General features: G+C 41.4%; 1 protein-coding gene across 1 annotated transcript in view; it reads left to right on the top strand.

Annotated features, from left to right (window-relative positions):
- Positions 1-17,705, top strand: part of LOC311083454 (transmembrane protein 132C) — a 257,203-nt gene that overhangs the window by 60,762 nt on the left and 178,736 nt on the right. The window contains exon 2 of the mRNA XM_084114985.1: positions 15,033-15,918. Coding sequence (XP_083971111.1) covers positions 15,033-15,918 — 886 coding nt within the window. The remainder of the gene's footprint in view (positions 1-15,032; positions 15,919-17,705) is intronic.

The following is a 17,705-nucleotide window of genomic DNA, read 5'->3' as shown; positions in this document are numbered from 1 at the left end:
CAGGTTTATTTTTTTTTTGTCCATACAAATACATATCTTCCATTCAAAAGATTGGGGTTGGTAAGATTGTAAAAAAAAAAGAAAAGGAAAATGCTTGAGGAAAATAAATTCCAGCAAACTTTTATTTTGTACCATGTTGGTTGACTGATTAAATGAATTCACACAGATTATCAGATCAAATCAGTAATTTGAAAACTTTTTTGTAAGACTGTAATTTCACAAACAGAATGAGTGATTCAGCGCTACCGTGTCTTCCCTCTGTCTTTCGCTCTTTCTGTCTCTCTCTCTCTCTCTCTCTCTCTCTCTCAAAATGTGCAAATGGCTTCCGCCTCTCAAACAGCTTGTGAGGACCAAATGAAAAAAATGTTTTCACAGCTTATTGCACTTAAACCATCTAATACACACACACATTTTTTTTTACATGTCCTCCTTTGTGAGTATCCTTGTAAACAAAGTCAGTTGTGTCTCAAGTCAATGTAAACAGTTGAGAAAGAAAACACATGTGAATCAGTATACTGGATCTGTGCATTAGCTCTTAAAGTGACAGAAGCCTAATAAACCGGCTGCTGTCTGTGTCATTAATGTTAACCAAACAACAAAATACAGAGAAAATAATTTACTGCTCTTGACCTTATAACTTCTGTAACTTTAATTGTAAGGATACATCTGAATGTAATTTTTACAACTATCCAGTGTTATTTTACATTTGATTACTTGCTTCAATTTATGAAGTATTTCATACCTGAATACAAATATAGGAGTAAGGGGGAATTCCCACCAGTTTTCTGAAATGAAATTCAGGCCCTGTATCGCTTTCTCTCTCACTTTCTATATGTATTTCTGTCAGAACCACTATCGTCAGATACAATTGACAATAAGCATACAGTTTGGATTGGGCGGTATGGTTGCACATCCCTGCGCATCCATGCAGCCTATAGGATAAGAGCAGGTAGAGCAGCAATAACCCCCCTTAGGGTAAACAGAACAGAACCAACATGAATGTATTGCAGATATCATTAATTCAATATTTTAATGTACAACATAATTCAAGAATTTAGTCTGATTCAAGGGGGAATCAGAATGCCAATCCTGACTGGACGAGAGGAGGAGCTGGGGATGGAGGAGGGTAATTAGCTCTTGAGAAACGCGATAGCTGTTGATAATACTAAAGGAGCTTATTTAGCCCTTTACGGATGCTGTGATAGGCGTCGTATTCCTGTAGGTAGACGTGGATCAGCTGAGAGTCAGCTGATGCGAGCTTGACTAACGCGAACTGCCAGAACTAACGCTATGCTTGATTTACATAATATATATATAGAGTAATATACAAGCACATAATATGCGCCAGGTAGTGAAAATATGACAAAAGTTGGAACGAGGAAAGACAGGATGGATAGATAGAGACAAAATTGGAGAGAAGTTTGGTGATGGATCGTTTGCTGTTTGTGCCAAAGGTCAAAGTTTATTGGGGCATCCATGTGGCGAATAGTTTTAGTGCTTAGTCTGAGACAGGAAGCCGATTAACCCGAAGAGCCTCCTGCAGGGTTGTGCATTTCAGTAAGTGTGTGTTTGAAAGAGTGTATTCCAAATGATGTCTTGAAAGGGCTATAAATCATTCTTTTTTTTTCTTTTTTTTTGCTCTCCTGACTTACTCTGTGATGTCATAGTGAACGTGGGTGTGTCTGAATTTGATACAGAGTAAGTTCGGCTTTGAGCGTGTGTGAGTGAGATAGCAAGGGTCAGAAAGTTTGAGAAAATTTGTAAATGTGCACTTGCTACAAGGTCATGGTTTTTGGAAGCAGAACGAAGCAGCTGCTCTTGCCATGAGGGGCCAGAGGACAAACGCCAGAGGAGAATTTTTTTATCCAGGCGTAAAATACCATATGATCCGTCAACTCCATTACTGCCCGAATAATATCCACACACACGTACTTGGGTTCTTCAGCCTCTTTATTTGAATGCCCTGAGGTCCCTGAATACAGCTGTGTGTTCTTGTGCCATCTCTGGTCTCATCCAGGATCTTTGGAATGGTGTTTAGTTTTTAGAAGTCGTTTGCTTCAGCCTACAGCATATAAATTATTGTAGGGCCAATGAAGGGGCTAGAATAAAGTGGACATGATGGAGTGCCTAGCAACTTTCATCTCACAGCAGGCTTTCTTTGTAGCTTGCAGACTCTGACTAAAGACTAACTGAAATGGAACCTTATAAGTAACGTTCACTACCATTCAAAAGTTACATATTTTTTAATGTTCTTATGATCACAGTGTTTCCCACAGGATTTTGTGAAACTGTGGTGGGTGGACCTCGGTCCCTTTAGGAAGAAAATTGTGTACATTTTTTAAGTTAAATTCATCAATCTGGTGCACTTTGAGAGTTCAAAATAAAGAGTTCAACTTCCAACCCATATTTAGTGTGAAAACTGAACAAAGAAAAAAAGTCTGCATTGTACCAGAACTTTAAAGGGGGCTCACCTCTTTTAGTTTCATACACTAAATAATAATAATAATAGTTATAATATTATTCCTATGTCAGTAATAGCCATATATTGTAAAACAAATGCACTGAAAAATAAATGAAACTTTCATAATTAGTTTTGTCCTAATTTCTATACTTGAAAGAGATAAACCTGTAAGCTTTTATTTTGATGGAAACTGCAGTCAAGCTTTTATTTTGGCAGAAAACAAGTTTTACAATTGCGAACACATCTCATTACAAATCTAATGAAAAGCTGTAATCATCAACTATGCAAATGTAAAAATAATGCGTAACTGCGTTTCCAAATGTACGCTAAACTCAGCACATGCACAGATAGTGTTCACTGCATTAATTCACTGTGAACTGAGACACGGAGCTGATCACGTGAGCGAAGTGTGCACTTCTCTTTGCGCAGTGCAAACAGAAGTTTAAATGTATTTTCGCACCGCCAGTCTAGTTAACGCTGCCAGTGTTACTTCAGTCAAGGAATGTCACATGATTCTTTAGAAATCATTATATTATATTATATTATATTATATATAGATTATTATATTATATTAGATTAGATTAGATTAGATAAAATCTTTGAAATAGATCTCCACACAGGCAACTTCTATATTGTACTTTGTTTTGAGTAATATCTGTGAAATAATCAGTACTTTCTAAACACAGAAATTCTGAGCACAGGTATAGTCTATTTCAGTTAAATCCACTCCAAAACAACATGTAAAACAAAACAAACTGTGGTTGGTTGCTTTAAATGTTAGTTGGGTCTCTTGCTGTAACCTGTCCTTGTCCAGAACAAACTGCAGTATGAACAAAGCCATAGTCTGGCTAGGAGAAGACTAAGAGATGTCAAGTATTTCACTTTCCATGGTTGGGATAAAACCTGGGATAAAAATGGAAGAGATACCATAGGATTTATCGCGTGTCACTTTATCTGCCATAATGAAATTGATTGGAGGTTAAATTGGCAGAAATAAATGGGCAGAAATACAATTCCAAGAACCCAAGGGAAAGATTTTGAACTCTTCACGCTGTATATATGAGTTGAAGCTTTGGGTGATGCCGTCTCACCTGCCGCAATGAAATCTTCAGCGTTGTGAGAAATGTTTGACATTTGAAAAGTGGCCTGGGAAAAAGACAGTGAAAGTGAAAGGTTAGAAATGTGTGGGGTGTCGTCAGCCTTGGGACCAGCGGCTGAAACAAATCAGAGCGGAGGTGTTTGGGCTTAGAATTATGATCCTCTTTGTAGCCCTGAGAGCGCCATAAAGAACGGACTTGTGACACAGAGAGATGCTGTTTTTGGGACGACGCTGCCTCCATCTGCCGAAGCTACGTGCTTTATAGCGTGCAACCTCCGTATCGCAGCTCCCCAGGGCCGCCACAAAACATTGCACTTTTTAATTCTTTCTTTTTTTTTGTGTGTTAGTCCTCTGGGGCTCTGCGAATTATGTCATGATCGCTTGTGGTGAGAAAGAAGACTTTATTCTTCTATAATTTCCTGATGAGAGACTCATAAACAACATTAAAGGAATGTTCAGGTTTCAATAAAATACCATCTTTATTTAAGACGTAATGTAAACTACCACAGAAAATAGCTTTGACTTGTCCTGCAGTTTCTTTTAAAAAGCAAGAATCATGGTTACAGTTATGGATGACCGAATCTTATTTTCTTCGTAAACTTGTATTAAACCCATTCCTTTGTTGTATCGTTCATTCTTTCTCTTTCCCGTCACCATCCTCTCTTCTTCCTCGAGACACTGGGTCCACAAGGCCTTACGTGTGTTTTGTCTCAGTGTTGATTTGAAATGAATCACTGAAGGTGTATCTCTCTCTGAAGGGATTATTATGTGTTTAAACTCTTGTTGTGAGACGCAGTGCCATACCAAATCTTCATTATATTTTCACACCTTTTCAATGCTTCACTCCCTCTACCTGAGGAGAAAGAGAGAGAGAGTGAGAGAGATAAAGGAACACAATAAACCTCTGGTTCTAGTCCAGACAGCTGCTTGAGTTTCTGTTGGTCTCCATTCAGTCACTGTTTCAAAACATGCAAATGAGACTCTTTGAATCAGCATGACATCTTTTATACCTGAATCTCAAAAATAAGATAGAAAACAAACAAACAAGAAATACAAGAATAAGAAAGATTGTGTATTACATAATTTTATTGTATAATGAGCTGTGGTCGAAACTCTTGTGGTCGAAAATCTTATTTATATAAATGCACATTAAAAAATAGTTTATAGATTATAAGAAAGTTAAGATGGGAAATATTCTGTGTTGCAAGATTGCAATTCAAAATCTAACTCTCAATGATGTCATTGTAATTAAAATATACATATGGTCTTTTTTGCATTTATTTGCACATTAAATTGTCCTTGGTCTTGCATTTAATCATCTTTAGCTGCCTTTATGCTGCAAATGTGGCACATGGCATGTGCTTGTCTGTTAGAGCAAAATGTTGTCTCATACTGGCTCTATCAGTACAGATCTAAAATTATAACAGGAAAGAACTTTAAATTTAGGGCCTGATTCATTGAAGCATTTGGCACACTCCGTCTGCTTGGCAGACTGTCTTACATTTGAGTGATCTGATAAGCTCCATCAGAGACTTAGCGGAAAATGCGAACATGTAAATACGAACAGGGATTTTAAAATGATAGAGGTAAAGAAAAAAAAACCTTAGAGAAAGGTGAATGATTGATTCTATGCTTTAATTAAGCATGAGTGAGCACAGATGTGGTAGAGCTTCCAACTGTTGCCTAAATACTTCTTCCAAAAAATCAGATTGCATGACAGTTATGCAACTTGTGGGAGTTATGGTACACAGATTTTAATTAGCCAGGAAAGAAAGTTTAAAAGATAGTTATTGGGTTGATATTGTGTGCACAATATAGTGCCACAATATACTGTTAAACATAATCGCAATTTTAAAGGTAAAATGCGGTAAAAATGGTAAGGTAACTAAGGCTGGGGTAAACGATTATTTATATAACGATTAGTCGGGCGATTATTTTATCGATTAGTCGACTAATCTAACGACTAATTTGAATTAATTATCCTGTCTGTTATTCGCATATTTCTGTCGAACCGTTACTCCGATGGATTTCAAACTCGACGGCTGTCTGGGCACGAGTAAGTGCAGTGCCAAGTTTGACGTTATTTGGATGAGAAATGCAAAAGATATTGTTAAATATATCAGTAAAAGAAGCACTTAGAAGGTTGTGGTTTAAAAAAAAAACATTAAAAAAACATTCTGACATAAACACACTGTCAGCTACAATGTTTAGGCCTACTTCTGAATAATATAGTATAAACGTGATACATCCATTTTGATTAATTTGAGTAAAAAATGTGTTTTCTTTACCAAGAAAGTGGCAAGATGAAAACCACTATTTTCTGTCCAGATTTTGATTTTCAAAGATTTATTATAAAAACAGATTATTTCCCCCAAAAATGCAATAAATTCATGACGTTTTTTTTTAAATGCAATTAATCCATTGAATCAATATAAAAGTTATTTTTCATATTGAAACTGTTGAAAATACACAACAAAGTTGATCCACATGACAGCCTCTGAACTCAGTCAATACTAATCTTATATACAGGCACGTAAGTTAAGTTACTGGACTAAACATAGGCTACATTCAATCAGCCATTGCTAAGAAATACCTTCTGAATTTTTTTGACGGCGATCAGCTGTAAAATGGCTTGGTCCTGCTCGGTTTTCGTTGACTTTGAGTAAAAGAATTGAAAGTTTTTTAAAAGATTTACGTGTCAGCATTCGACATAAGTTTGACGCTGTCGTGTGAGAACAAGCAACAGTCGGCATTTCTCTTCCTTCCGCGTGCCTCATCTTGTTAATCTCCTCACGTAAATTATTAGATTTCGATGGCTTTTACATTTCTTCCCTATGGCAGAATCCACCACAGGTTCATCAATGCCGTCAAATGTCTTAATTTTTTTGTTTGTTTGTTGATCAAAAAGTGCAAAGTAGATAAGGAAAACTAGGATGCCGGGTGTATTCAAAGTGCCACCGTTTTACTGTTTACAATGCGTGGAATGGTGCGCTGTGATTGGTTGAGCGGATTTATCACATTCTGCAGAGAAAGGAGACTGGCGTTTGTCGCGGTTTGGAAAGAAAGGGAGAAAACATGACAGAATAACACGGCGGGCGGTGTGTGTGTGGCGAGCTGTACCTCCGGGAATGGTACAAAAAAAAATAAAAAAAAATAAAGAAAGAAGCGTCGGCGCAAAAATATGACGTCATCGACGCACCGCTACAGCACTAAAGGCGCTACAGCACTAAAGGTAACAATCTGTTAATTGGTTAATGGTTCAGTTCATTTACTGCGTATGGAGAAACTGTTATACATCTTAACAGAACATTTCAAAATGCTGTTAAATTTACAGTTTTTGGAAGTGAAAAATCACAAATCAGCTTAGAATTTACAATGAAACCCATAAATTGACATTCCCAGAATTCTCTGTGACTCTTCACATTTTTTTTTTCAAATAACTTTGTTTCTTCTTAGTTTTTTTCTTTCTTCTCAGAATGTACATTTGGGTTTTGTTATATCTTATGTTGTGAAATTAATGTTTATTGCATTCTTTTAACCCTCTGGGGACCAAGCTGTTTTTGGGGTCCTTGAGATGTTCTGACATGCCTTGACATTTGTGCTTTTTTCAGTTATTTATAAAAATGTTAATGGCAAAGGTGTAAATTCACTCTATATAGCACAAACAGGGCTACCATAATATGCGAGCAACGTGTATGTAGATGTTTGTATTTTTAAGAGAATAATGTTTATGCGTGGTTATTGGAAAAAATTAAAATGAAAGTTGCTGAATTAAGACCACAAAACACATAATAAATATGTGTCCACAAGACTTTTGACTAATGGATGTTGTCCCTTTGAGTTCTAGCTTCAAAATGATGTAAAACTAGATGTACCGCATGGCGGTACAAAATATGACCGCCGCTCAGGCCTGCACTGGCTTTCCACAAAAATAAATGACGTGGAGCAATTTGGCTGTATTGCGTGTTTATATATATACCTAAAAAAAGTAGTAGTATGTGCATGTCTGTCTGTGTGTGTGTGTATGTGTTTGTGTGTCTGTGCGTGTATGTATGCGTGCGTACAGTACATGTGTGTGCGCGTGTGTGTTTGTGTGTGTATGTCTGTGCATGTGGATTTGTATGTGTGTGTATGGGTGTGTGTCTGTGCGTGTGGATGTCAGTGTGTGTGCATGCTTGCATTTGTTTGTATTCCTGCATGTGTGTGTGTGACAGTATCATCCTAAACCAGCAACCCTTCGCTCAACACCACCATCTACAGGCCGATGAGTGTACAGTCACTAAATGTGCACATAAATGAATTTATTTTATACCCCCCCATGGATGAAATTCTACGAAACTTAGCAGAGGATACCCCCAGAGGATGTCAAGTTAATCATACACATGAAATATGGTGCAGTTCTGAACATCTCAACTGAAGATAGGGGCGATTAAAGCAGAATAATATTGCATTTTCATTTTTTATGGGAGGGGCGCAAATCACAAATGAGTGATTATGGGCTAGGTTGATGTGGGCCCTTAAGACCAACATACCATACAAATTTCTTCATCCTCTGTGCCACGGTTCAGGTAGTTATTTAGGAAAAACAGCATTTTTTGGGTTTGGGGGGGCCCAGCGCGGGGGGGGAGTGGCCCCCGGGGACCAAACGAAATTTTTCCGTAAAAGTCTAGTGGGGCTACATGCCCACCAAATTTCATGTTCCCCGGTGTTTCGGTGTCCCTGGTATCGTTGACGAAAAATTCATGGGGGGCCCAGCGCAGGGGGGGAGTGGCCCCCGGGGACCAAACGAAATTTTTTATGTAAAAGTCTAGTGGGGCTACATGCCCACCAAATTTCATGTTCCCCGGTGTTTCGGTGTCCCTGGTATCGTTGACGAAAAATTCACGGGGGGCCCAGCGCGGGGGGGGAGTGGCCCCCGGGGACCAAACGAAATTTTTCCGTAAAAGTCTAGTGGGGCTACATGCCCACCAAATGTCATGTTCCCCGGTGTTTCGGTGTCCCTGGTATCGTTGACGAAAAATTCACGGGGGGCCCAGCGCGGGGGGGGGGAGTGGCCCCCGGGGACCAAACAAAATTTTTCCGTAAAAGTCTAGTGGGGCTACATGCCCACCAAATTTCATGTTCCCCGGTGTTTCGGTGTCCCTGGTATCGTTGACGAAAAATTCACGGGGGGCCCAGCGCGGGGGGGGAGTGGCCCCCGGGGACCAAACGAAATTTTTCCGTAAAAGTCTAGTGGGGCTACATGCCCACCAAATTTCATGTTTCCCGGTGTTTCGGTGTCCCTGGTATCGTTGACGAAAAATTCATGGGGGGCCCAGCGCAGGGGGGGAGTGGCCCCCGGGGACCAAACGAAATTTTTTATGTAAAAGTCTAGTGGGGCTACATGCCCACCAAATTTCATGTTCCCCGGTGTTTCGGTGTCCCTGGTATCGTTGACGAAAAATTCACGGGGGGCCCAGCGCGGGGGGGGGGAGTGGCCCCCGGGGACCAAACAAAATTTTTCCGTAAAAGTCTAGTGGGGCTACATGCCCACCAAATTTCATGTTCCCCGGTGTTTCGGTGTCCCTGGTATCGTTGACGAAAAATTCACGGGGGGCCCAGCGCGGGGGGGGGGAGTGGCCCCCGGGGACCAAACAAAATTTTTCCGTAAAAGTCTAGTGGGGCTACATGCCCACCAAATTTCATGTTCCCCGGTGTTTCGGTGTCCCTGGTATCGTTGACGAAAAATTCACGGGGGGCCCAGCGCGGGGGGGGAGTGGCCCCCGGGGACCAAACGAAATTTTTCCGTAAAAGTCTAGTGGGGCTACATGCCCACCAAATTTCATGTTTCCCGGTGTTTCGGTGTCCCTGGTATCGTTGACGAAAAATTCACGGGGGGCCCAGCGCGGGGGGGGAGTGGCCCCCGGGGAACAAACGAAATTTTTCTGTAAAAGTCTAGTAGACCAACATACCATAAAAATTTCTTCATCCTCGGTGCCACGGTTCAGGTAGTTATTTAGGAAAAACTGCATTTTTTGGGTTTGGGGGGGCCCAGCGTGGGGGGGGAGTGGCCCCCGGGGACCAAACGAAATTTTTCCGTAAAAGTCTAGTGGGGCTACATGCCCACCAAATTTCATGTTCCCCGGTGTTTCGGTGTCCCTGGTATCGTTGACGAAAAATTCACGGGGGGCCCAGCACAGGGGGGGAGTGGCCCCCGGGGACCAAACAAAATTTTTCCGTAAAATCTATAGTGGGGCTACATGCCCACCAAATTTCATGTTCCCCGGTGTTTCGGTGTCCCTGGTATCGTTGACGAAAAATTCACGGGGTGCCCAGCGCGGGGGGGGGAGTGGCCCCCGGGGACCAAACGAATTTTTTCTGTAAAAGTCTAGTAGACCAACATACCATAAAAATGTCTTCATCCTCGGTGCCACGGTTCAGGTAGTTATTTAGGAAAAACTGCATTTTTTGGGTTTGGGGGGGCCCAGCGCGGGGGGGGAGTGGCCCCCGGGGACCAAACGAAATTTTTCCGTAAAAGTCTAGTGGGGCTACATGCCCACCAAATTTCATGTTCCCCGGTGTTTCGGTGTCCCTGGTATCGTTGACGAAAAATTCACGGGGGCCCCAGCGCGGGGGGGGGAAGTGGCCCCCGGGGACCAAATGAAATTTTTCCGTAAAAGTCTAGTAGACCAACATACCATAAAAAATTCTTCATCCACGGTGCCACGGTTCAGGTAGTTATTTAGGAAAAACTGCATTTTTTGGGTTTGGGGGGGCCCAGCGCGGGGGGGGGAGTGGCCCCCGGGGACCAAACGAAATTTTTCCGTAAAAGTCTAGTGGGGCTACATGCCCACCAAATTTCATGTTCCCCGGTGTTTCGGTGTCCCTGGTATCGTTGACGAAAAATTCACGGGGGCCCCAGCGCAGGGGGGGAAGTGGCCCCCGGGGACCAAACGAAATTTTTCCGTAAAAGTCTACTAGACCAACATACCATAAAAAATTCTTCATCCTCTGTGCCACGGTTCAGGTAGTTATTTAGGAAAAACTGCATTTTTTGGGTTTGGGGGGGCCCAGCGCGGGGGGGGAGGGGCCCCCGGGGACCAAACGAAATTTTTCCGTAAAAGTCTAGTGGGGCTACATGCCCACCAAATTTCATGTTCCCCGGTGTTTCGGTGTCCCTGGTATCGTTGACGAAAAAATTCAGTAGATGACGGGAAAAAAAAAACAAAAAAACTTTGACAATCGATTATGGGCTAGGTTGATGTGGGCCCTTAAGACCAACATACCATAAAAATTTCTTCATCCTCAGTACCACGGTTCAGGTAGTTATTTAGGAAAAACTGCATTTTTTGGGTTTGGGGGGGCCCAGCGCGGGGGGGGAGTGGCTCCCGGGGACCAAACAAAATTTTTCCGTAGAAGTCTAGTGGGGCTACATGCCCACCAAATTGCATGTTCCCCGGTGCTTCGGTGTCCCTGGTATCGTTGACGAAAAATTTACGGGGGCCCCAGCGCGGGGGGGGAAGTGGCCCCCGGGGACCAAACGAAATTTTTCTGTAAAAGTCTAGTAGACCAACATACCATAAAAATTTCTTCATCCTCGGTGCCACGGTTCAGGTAGTTATTTAGGAAAAACTGCATTTTTTTGGGTTTGGGGGGGCCCAGCGCGGGGGGGGAGTGGCCCCCGGGGACCAAACAAAATTTTTCCTTAGAAGTGTAGTGGGGCTACATGCCCACCAAATTTCATGTTCCCGGTGTTTCGGTGTCCCTGGTATCGTTGACGAAAAATTTACGGGGGCCCCAGCGCGGGGGGGGAAGTGGCCCCCGGGGACCAAACGAAATTTTTCCGTAAAAGTCTAGTAGACCAACATGCCATAAAAATTTCTTCATCCTCGGTGCCACGGTTCAGGTAGTTATTTAGGAAAAACTGCATTTTTTTGGGTTTGGGGGGGCCCAGCGCGGGGGGGGAGTGGCCCCCGGGGACCAAACGAAATTTTTCCTTAGAAGTGTAGTGGGGCTACATGCCCACCAAATTTCATGTTCCCCGGTGTTTCGGTGTCCCTGGTATCGTTGACGAAAAATTTACGGGGACCCCAGCACGGGGGGGGAAGTGGCCCCCGGGGACCAAACGAAATTTTTCCTTAGAAGTGTAGTGGGGCTACATGCCCACCAAATTTCATGTTCCCCGGTGTTTCGGTGTCCCTGGTATCGTTGACGGAAAATTCAGTAAGATGACGGGGAAAAAAAAAAAAAAAAACTTTGACAATCCCTATATGACCGCTTTCGCTAGCTACGCTAGCGGCGGTCATAAATAGTCTTGCTTTATCGTTCACAAAAAAAAATACATTGATTTAAATGGTGTAAAACAGGTTTTGCTTGGAAAGCCAATATGCGAGGGGGAGGAGTAGTTTACACCTTAGATTATGAATGTCCCACCCACTCTGCATAATTAGCCATTCACTCAGGTGTGAAACTGACTGAGCCACAATGCAAGGACAAAAGATGTATTTAGAAGAAGACTTATATTGACCATTTAAGATTTCGCTTACATCTCTCTTGTAAATATGTTTTGCTATTTTATTAAAAATGTTACAATTACAACAATAATTACAATTTCAACAATATTTCAAGTGTACTCTTTCGTTGTAAAAAAAAAAAAAAAAAGATTATAGGCCTACATTTTATCATATGTATTCATTAGTTTGAATATAGCCAACATTGGAACATCTAACATCTTAGTCTATGAATTTATTTTTGACAAAAATAGTATTTTTTTTGCAGTTTAATATGTTGCTTATACAAATACATTTTATTTCAACATATTCCAGTCGATTTTTACTCATCTCAGTAGGCTATAACAAAGCAGTTTATTCTTTCACACACAGACGCGCGATTCATATTTAGGCTAAACAGTCTTTACAAATATGTCCCCTTCATTCATCTCACAGAAAGGCGAGTCATATTATAGAAATGCGATTCATCTTTTTGCGGTTTACATAGGCCTACACTAACGTTATTCCATAACGTTATTCCACACGTGAGAAAAGAAAACAGCCTACCTCACTCCTCAGCGGAATCTGCTCCTCATTTCAGGAGATATTGCTCCTCATCAGCACTGTTCTGAGGAATCTTTTCTCCATAAGGTAGGCTATAATGTCTCACTCGCGAGGAGTCGCGACGCGCTTTGTTTACAGCTGATGTGGGCGTTTCACAGCTCTGAAATAGTTCTCAGAATTTGCGTTTGAATAGCACGCGGTCTCCAGGGAGTGGTCACATTACTGTGAATGAGCTCGTAATGAGCTCGACAGGAGTCGCTCTCTTTTTATACAGATTACAGAAGCTGAGAATATTTGTTTTTTATATAAATGACTTCATTTAAAAGATGCGATCTCAAGCTTTATGCCCGTGGGTCTGTTTGCCTGTTTGACTGAATTTTCGCGGAGTTATAGATAATTTTCGAACGCGTTTCAAATGGGAGTTTACTGACAGAGAGAAGGCAGAAATCGCATCATGTTAATTTTTCTTTATTTGTCAAAAAGCAAAACACTTTATTTTTATTGTGAGTATACAGAAAAAAAAATAGAAACTGAACAGGATCGATTGATGTATTACACAAAAATAAAGGTTAAAATTAACAGAGCATTTAGTGTTTATTTTCATTGCTAAAAAAAAAAAAACGAGCAAAACGCGCGGGCGCGTTTGTGGTCCCCAGAGGGTTAATGTCATGTTACCATGATGGTGTTTTGTATTTGTGTGCATGACACTGTGCACCTTCTATATATTAGTATTTACCTCAGCTTGTGGGAAAGATACTTGTTTTTTGGTGGTTGTCAGTGTATTATAAAGGTACGAAACAGATTTTAGTCCTAGTCATTAGGTTAGTATATCAACATTATATCAGTTAAAGGTAGGGTAGGCCTTTTTTTATAAACAGTTTTTGTTATACTGGTTGAAACTCTCTTCACATCCTGATAGCAATCAATAATAGAAGTGGTCTAAATATTAAAACTATGGAAGTCTCAGGACCAAAAAATGGTTTCGGTCCAAATGCAATGATACAATGCCCTACCTGCATGGCGACGTTGGAGAGGGAGACGCTCTGAAGAGAGGGTGAGATCTTATGCTTGCAAAGCTAGCTTGCGATTGCTAGCCTAACTGAAATTGCCTACCCTACTTTTAATGAAATATAAGTTTAAATATGTGGTGTTGTTTTTTTTTACTGTAAATTTAAGTTCAATCCGTAAAACCCAAAATGTTTCTACCTTATTTTACAGTAAAGTTATGGCAACCACAGCTGCCTATTAATAATAACAGATTATTATTTTTGTTTTCCAGTGTACCTACCAAATGTCTTTGTGTATTTGAGTTACTAATTCAGTGTGTACTGGAGTAGTACAAACTTTCTGACCTTTCAGACTTTATGCTGCAGCTCAAAGGTCTGGCTACTAAGACTGCATCTCATTGGTCAGGAATGCCTGCATAGCAGTAATCAAGTAAAGTTGTGGTCTTGCAGCTGGACAGTTTGGTGTCTGATGCTGCAGTTGTGCAGGGATGGGATTTTACTGAGGTCACAGTCCTGCTGTAGTGCCATTCTTCCCTTGAGCTAGGCATTTAGCCCTGAGTTGCTCCTGTGGGACATTTTGCGTTGGATACAAATGTCTTCTAAATGACAGATTTCAATTTCAGTGATGACTTGTTGACTTTTTTGGTCATGTTTTAAGAAGATTTCAAATAAGTTGTCCCTGAGCACAACAAAGGCATTTCCACGACCGCTATTACACCCTGACACTAACAAAGAGACACACACTCACAAAGGCACTGCAGTGGCATATCCTGTCCAATGGAGTTGGAAGCAATTATGTGAATGTGAGCCAAAGGGGCTACAAATGATTCCTGTTTTTCAACTGGTAAAGCATAGTGTAAAATGGGCATTTCTCAACCACATAAGTACACATTATGCTCTATGCCAATTTTTACGGCTAATTTTGTGATGTCATTTCCACAGCTCCTGAGTAATTTGTTAATTGCGGCTCAGCTCAAGTTTTACAGCTTAAGGGCTTGTTTTTCTGGGTGGTCTTGTGCCAACTGAACAGCTACTTTTGAGATAGTTATTGCTAGTTTTGATGCTGTTCAGCTTTGTCATCACAAGAATAAATTACATAAAAAAAAATGTAGTGTATATTTTAGTGTATATTTATAACATAATTTTATTTCTGAATCTTTCTTTTTTTTTTTCTTGCTGTACCATCTGTTGCATTCAGAACATTGACTTACTCTCTAAACACACTTATACAATTATCTTTCCAAAGACCCTTGGCCTTAATTTAATTTGTTTCTCTGTAAATAAATGATTTTGCTAAACGAGATAAAACAAAAACCAGGGGACACTTTAAATTATAACAGAAAGCAATTTTGTACTTGACTTGTAAAAACATCTGAAGTGTCTCTGAAATTAAATAAACATACAGATAAATCTCTTTCTTTTTCTCTCTGCAGTGTGTGAGAGCAGGGGTGGAGGTAGTGATCTTGTGCCCAGGTTCTCCTCATCCTTGCCCACATACCTTCCCGTGTCCTGCCAACTGCAGGGTGCAGAGTCATCCTTCTTTCTCCGGGAGGCCACACAGGAAGTGATGCGTAACGGAAGCTTGCAGACACGCAGCGAGCCTCTCTTTCTCCACTTGCCCGATGCTGGCTCCACTTCCCTGTTGTCAGTTAACTGTAGCTATGGCAACCTCACTGCAGAGGCGCCAGTACCACCAGAGCTCCTCCAGGGGGCGCTTCCACGTTCATTCCACACCTCTACACACCTCACTCTGGGCTGGAAGGTGAGAGCGCACCTGGTGAGCAGGAGGATAGGAATTGATCGCCCTCAAATACAGGTGTTGTTTTACCTGGCAGGCCGCAGATGGGAGGATATGGATCCTCCTGCGGAACTACTCCCGTGTATCCGTGTCGTTGGCATCCGTGATCCAGGGGAAGGTTCTGTGTCAACCGCCTGTCGCCTGGAGGGAAACATGGGTATCTGTGTATCCCAGCTTGACATCCCTACGACCTGGTTCAATGCTCCTCCGCCACGTAGACGCACACAGGAACCCGTTCCCATCACGGTTGAGTTGCACTACTCCATCCTTCCTCCAGAGACCCTGGGAAAAGAGTGCATAGCGGGTAGGGCACAAGGAAAAGCTGTAGGGCAAGAAGGGGATTTGCAGAGGATTGGGACGGTGACTCTCTCTTCTGGGGACAACAAAGCGCCCAGAAGCCGACTTAGACTGGATGGAGACGTCGAGATTCTGGCACCCTCCATCCCAGTTAAACAGGGACAGACTGTGGGATTTCAAGTACTAATGAATTCTGCTGCCACCACTGAGCAGTTCACACTGAGGTAGGACAAAATACATGCACACGCCTGTATAAAGGTTGCATGTCTTGTGCTCATGTTCTCAGTAGGGGTGTAAAAAAATTCTCAATTTCAAATGACTGGAAAGGTAATCTAATTTCAAATTAAAGGAAATGAGCATGCATTTCCACTATTGGCCAATATATATCCAGTATCGACTGATATGGATAAATTAAATAATTTCGAATATTGGCTGATATTCTGGCTGTTGTACTCGATAGAGTCAAGTTGAGTGTGAAACCAGACCAACGCTGTGGGGGGCACCAGGAACAATCGCGCTTGGACTCGGACCGCAGCATACGAGCCCAGTGTGAAAGCACCCTTAGAAACTGAACGGGCATCTGTATATAACCAGTGTAGATGGCGTCAGTGATTATAATGGGTTTTATTTGCACAACACAACGCTCACATCCAGTGTAGGCCGTTAAGGGACTGAATGCCAGTGGGTGCGATGGTGTAAAACTATTTGTCGATGTCTTGCTGTAGAGGCAGTCATATTCAAATGTATTTACGTTTTCCAGAATTGCTTGTCCAAAGCGTCTGAAAATGGTTAAATCACCTTGCTGTACTTGCGTAAAACTTTATAAAAGCTCACTGAGATACAGAGAGACCAAACATAATAATATTCTCACGCTATTCTTCTGGCATAATCATTTTATTACCAAAATATCCCACCACTCACAGGTGCATTTAAGGTCACACTCAAAATCGTCATTCCATGTATGATCTTAAATTCAACTGTCAACATGTTTTGACACGGGACAGCAATTGCAAATAAATTTTCTGTCATCTTTGCAGGAATGTGATATAAAGATTGTACAAAGTAACATTTATCTTTAGCAACAATATGAAAGCAAATAGCAGGCACATCAATGGCAGTACAACCACAGACATACAGTGTATTGGTACAATATGCATCACACGACTAAACATGCGTTATCTGGAATACCTCTGTTTTCACAGTGCACCCTACAATGCAACAACATAGTTTTCACATTCATCCACTTGGGTTAGCATCTTCAAAAAAACTCAGACAAAAACGTCTCCGTGTGGACGAAAAGCCAAAATGTGGAGAAGAAGATGCGTTTTTGTATGTATCTGGATTAATGTGGACATACTAGCCTTAGCTCAATTATAACACATTTGTGAACACATGTTCCAATCATTGTTCATTTCAAAAATTGCTATTTAATCGGAATCAAGCAGTCAGAGCAAATATTTACACTCATAGAACTCCCATAATTCAATGCTAACAATACACATGCATGCAGTGTGGTGAACTTTAAAGTCACAGTTCACACATAAACACTGCTGCTCGCTCACTTACTGGCAGATTTTCATCCTGGAGGCCTTAGGGCTTTCCCAGACATATGATAGATTAGACTTATTCATCAGCTTGCAGATAAAGCAGAGCTCCAGACTACTGCCGTACAGCTCCGCTCCTCTCTATCATTGCTGTTGAGTTTTATAATAGGCAATAATTAGTCTCCGCCATCAGGACGTAAGGATCATTAAAATGGATGAAGGAGCATACGTTGAGGTTGTTTCAGAGGGTATAACATCCGAGTCTCTCATATAATCACTGATAATATTTTAGGTGGATATTTACATCCATACACAGTCAATATTACTGATGTAGGAGGGCAACATGTGCTTGTTAAATATAATAGTTTACTACTTAGGCCAAGAGACAAGAAGTCTGTGGGATGCCATCTCAGTGTATTTATGTCTGGGATCGCGATTATCTGCAGGAGAGTCGCTATGGAAAAAGT

This window comes from Abramis brama (genome assembly GCF_963993115.1).
Source record: "Abramis brama genome assembly, chromosome: 5".
In the NCBI taxonomy this organism is placed as follows: Eukaryota; Metazoa; Chordata; class Actinopteri; order Cypriniformes; family Leuciscidae; genus Abramis; species Abramis brama.
Note: the sequence above shows the minus strand (reverse complement) of the source record. Positions and strands in the feature narration are given on the sequence as shown.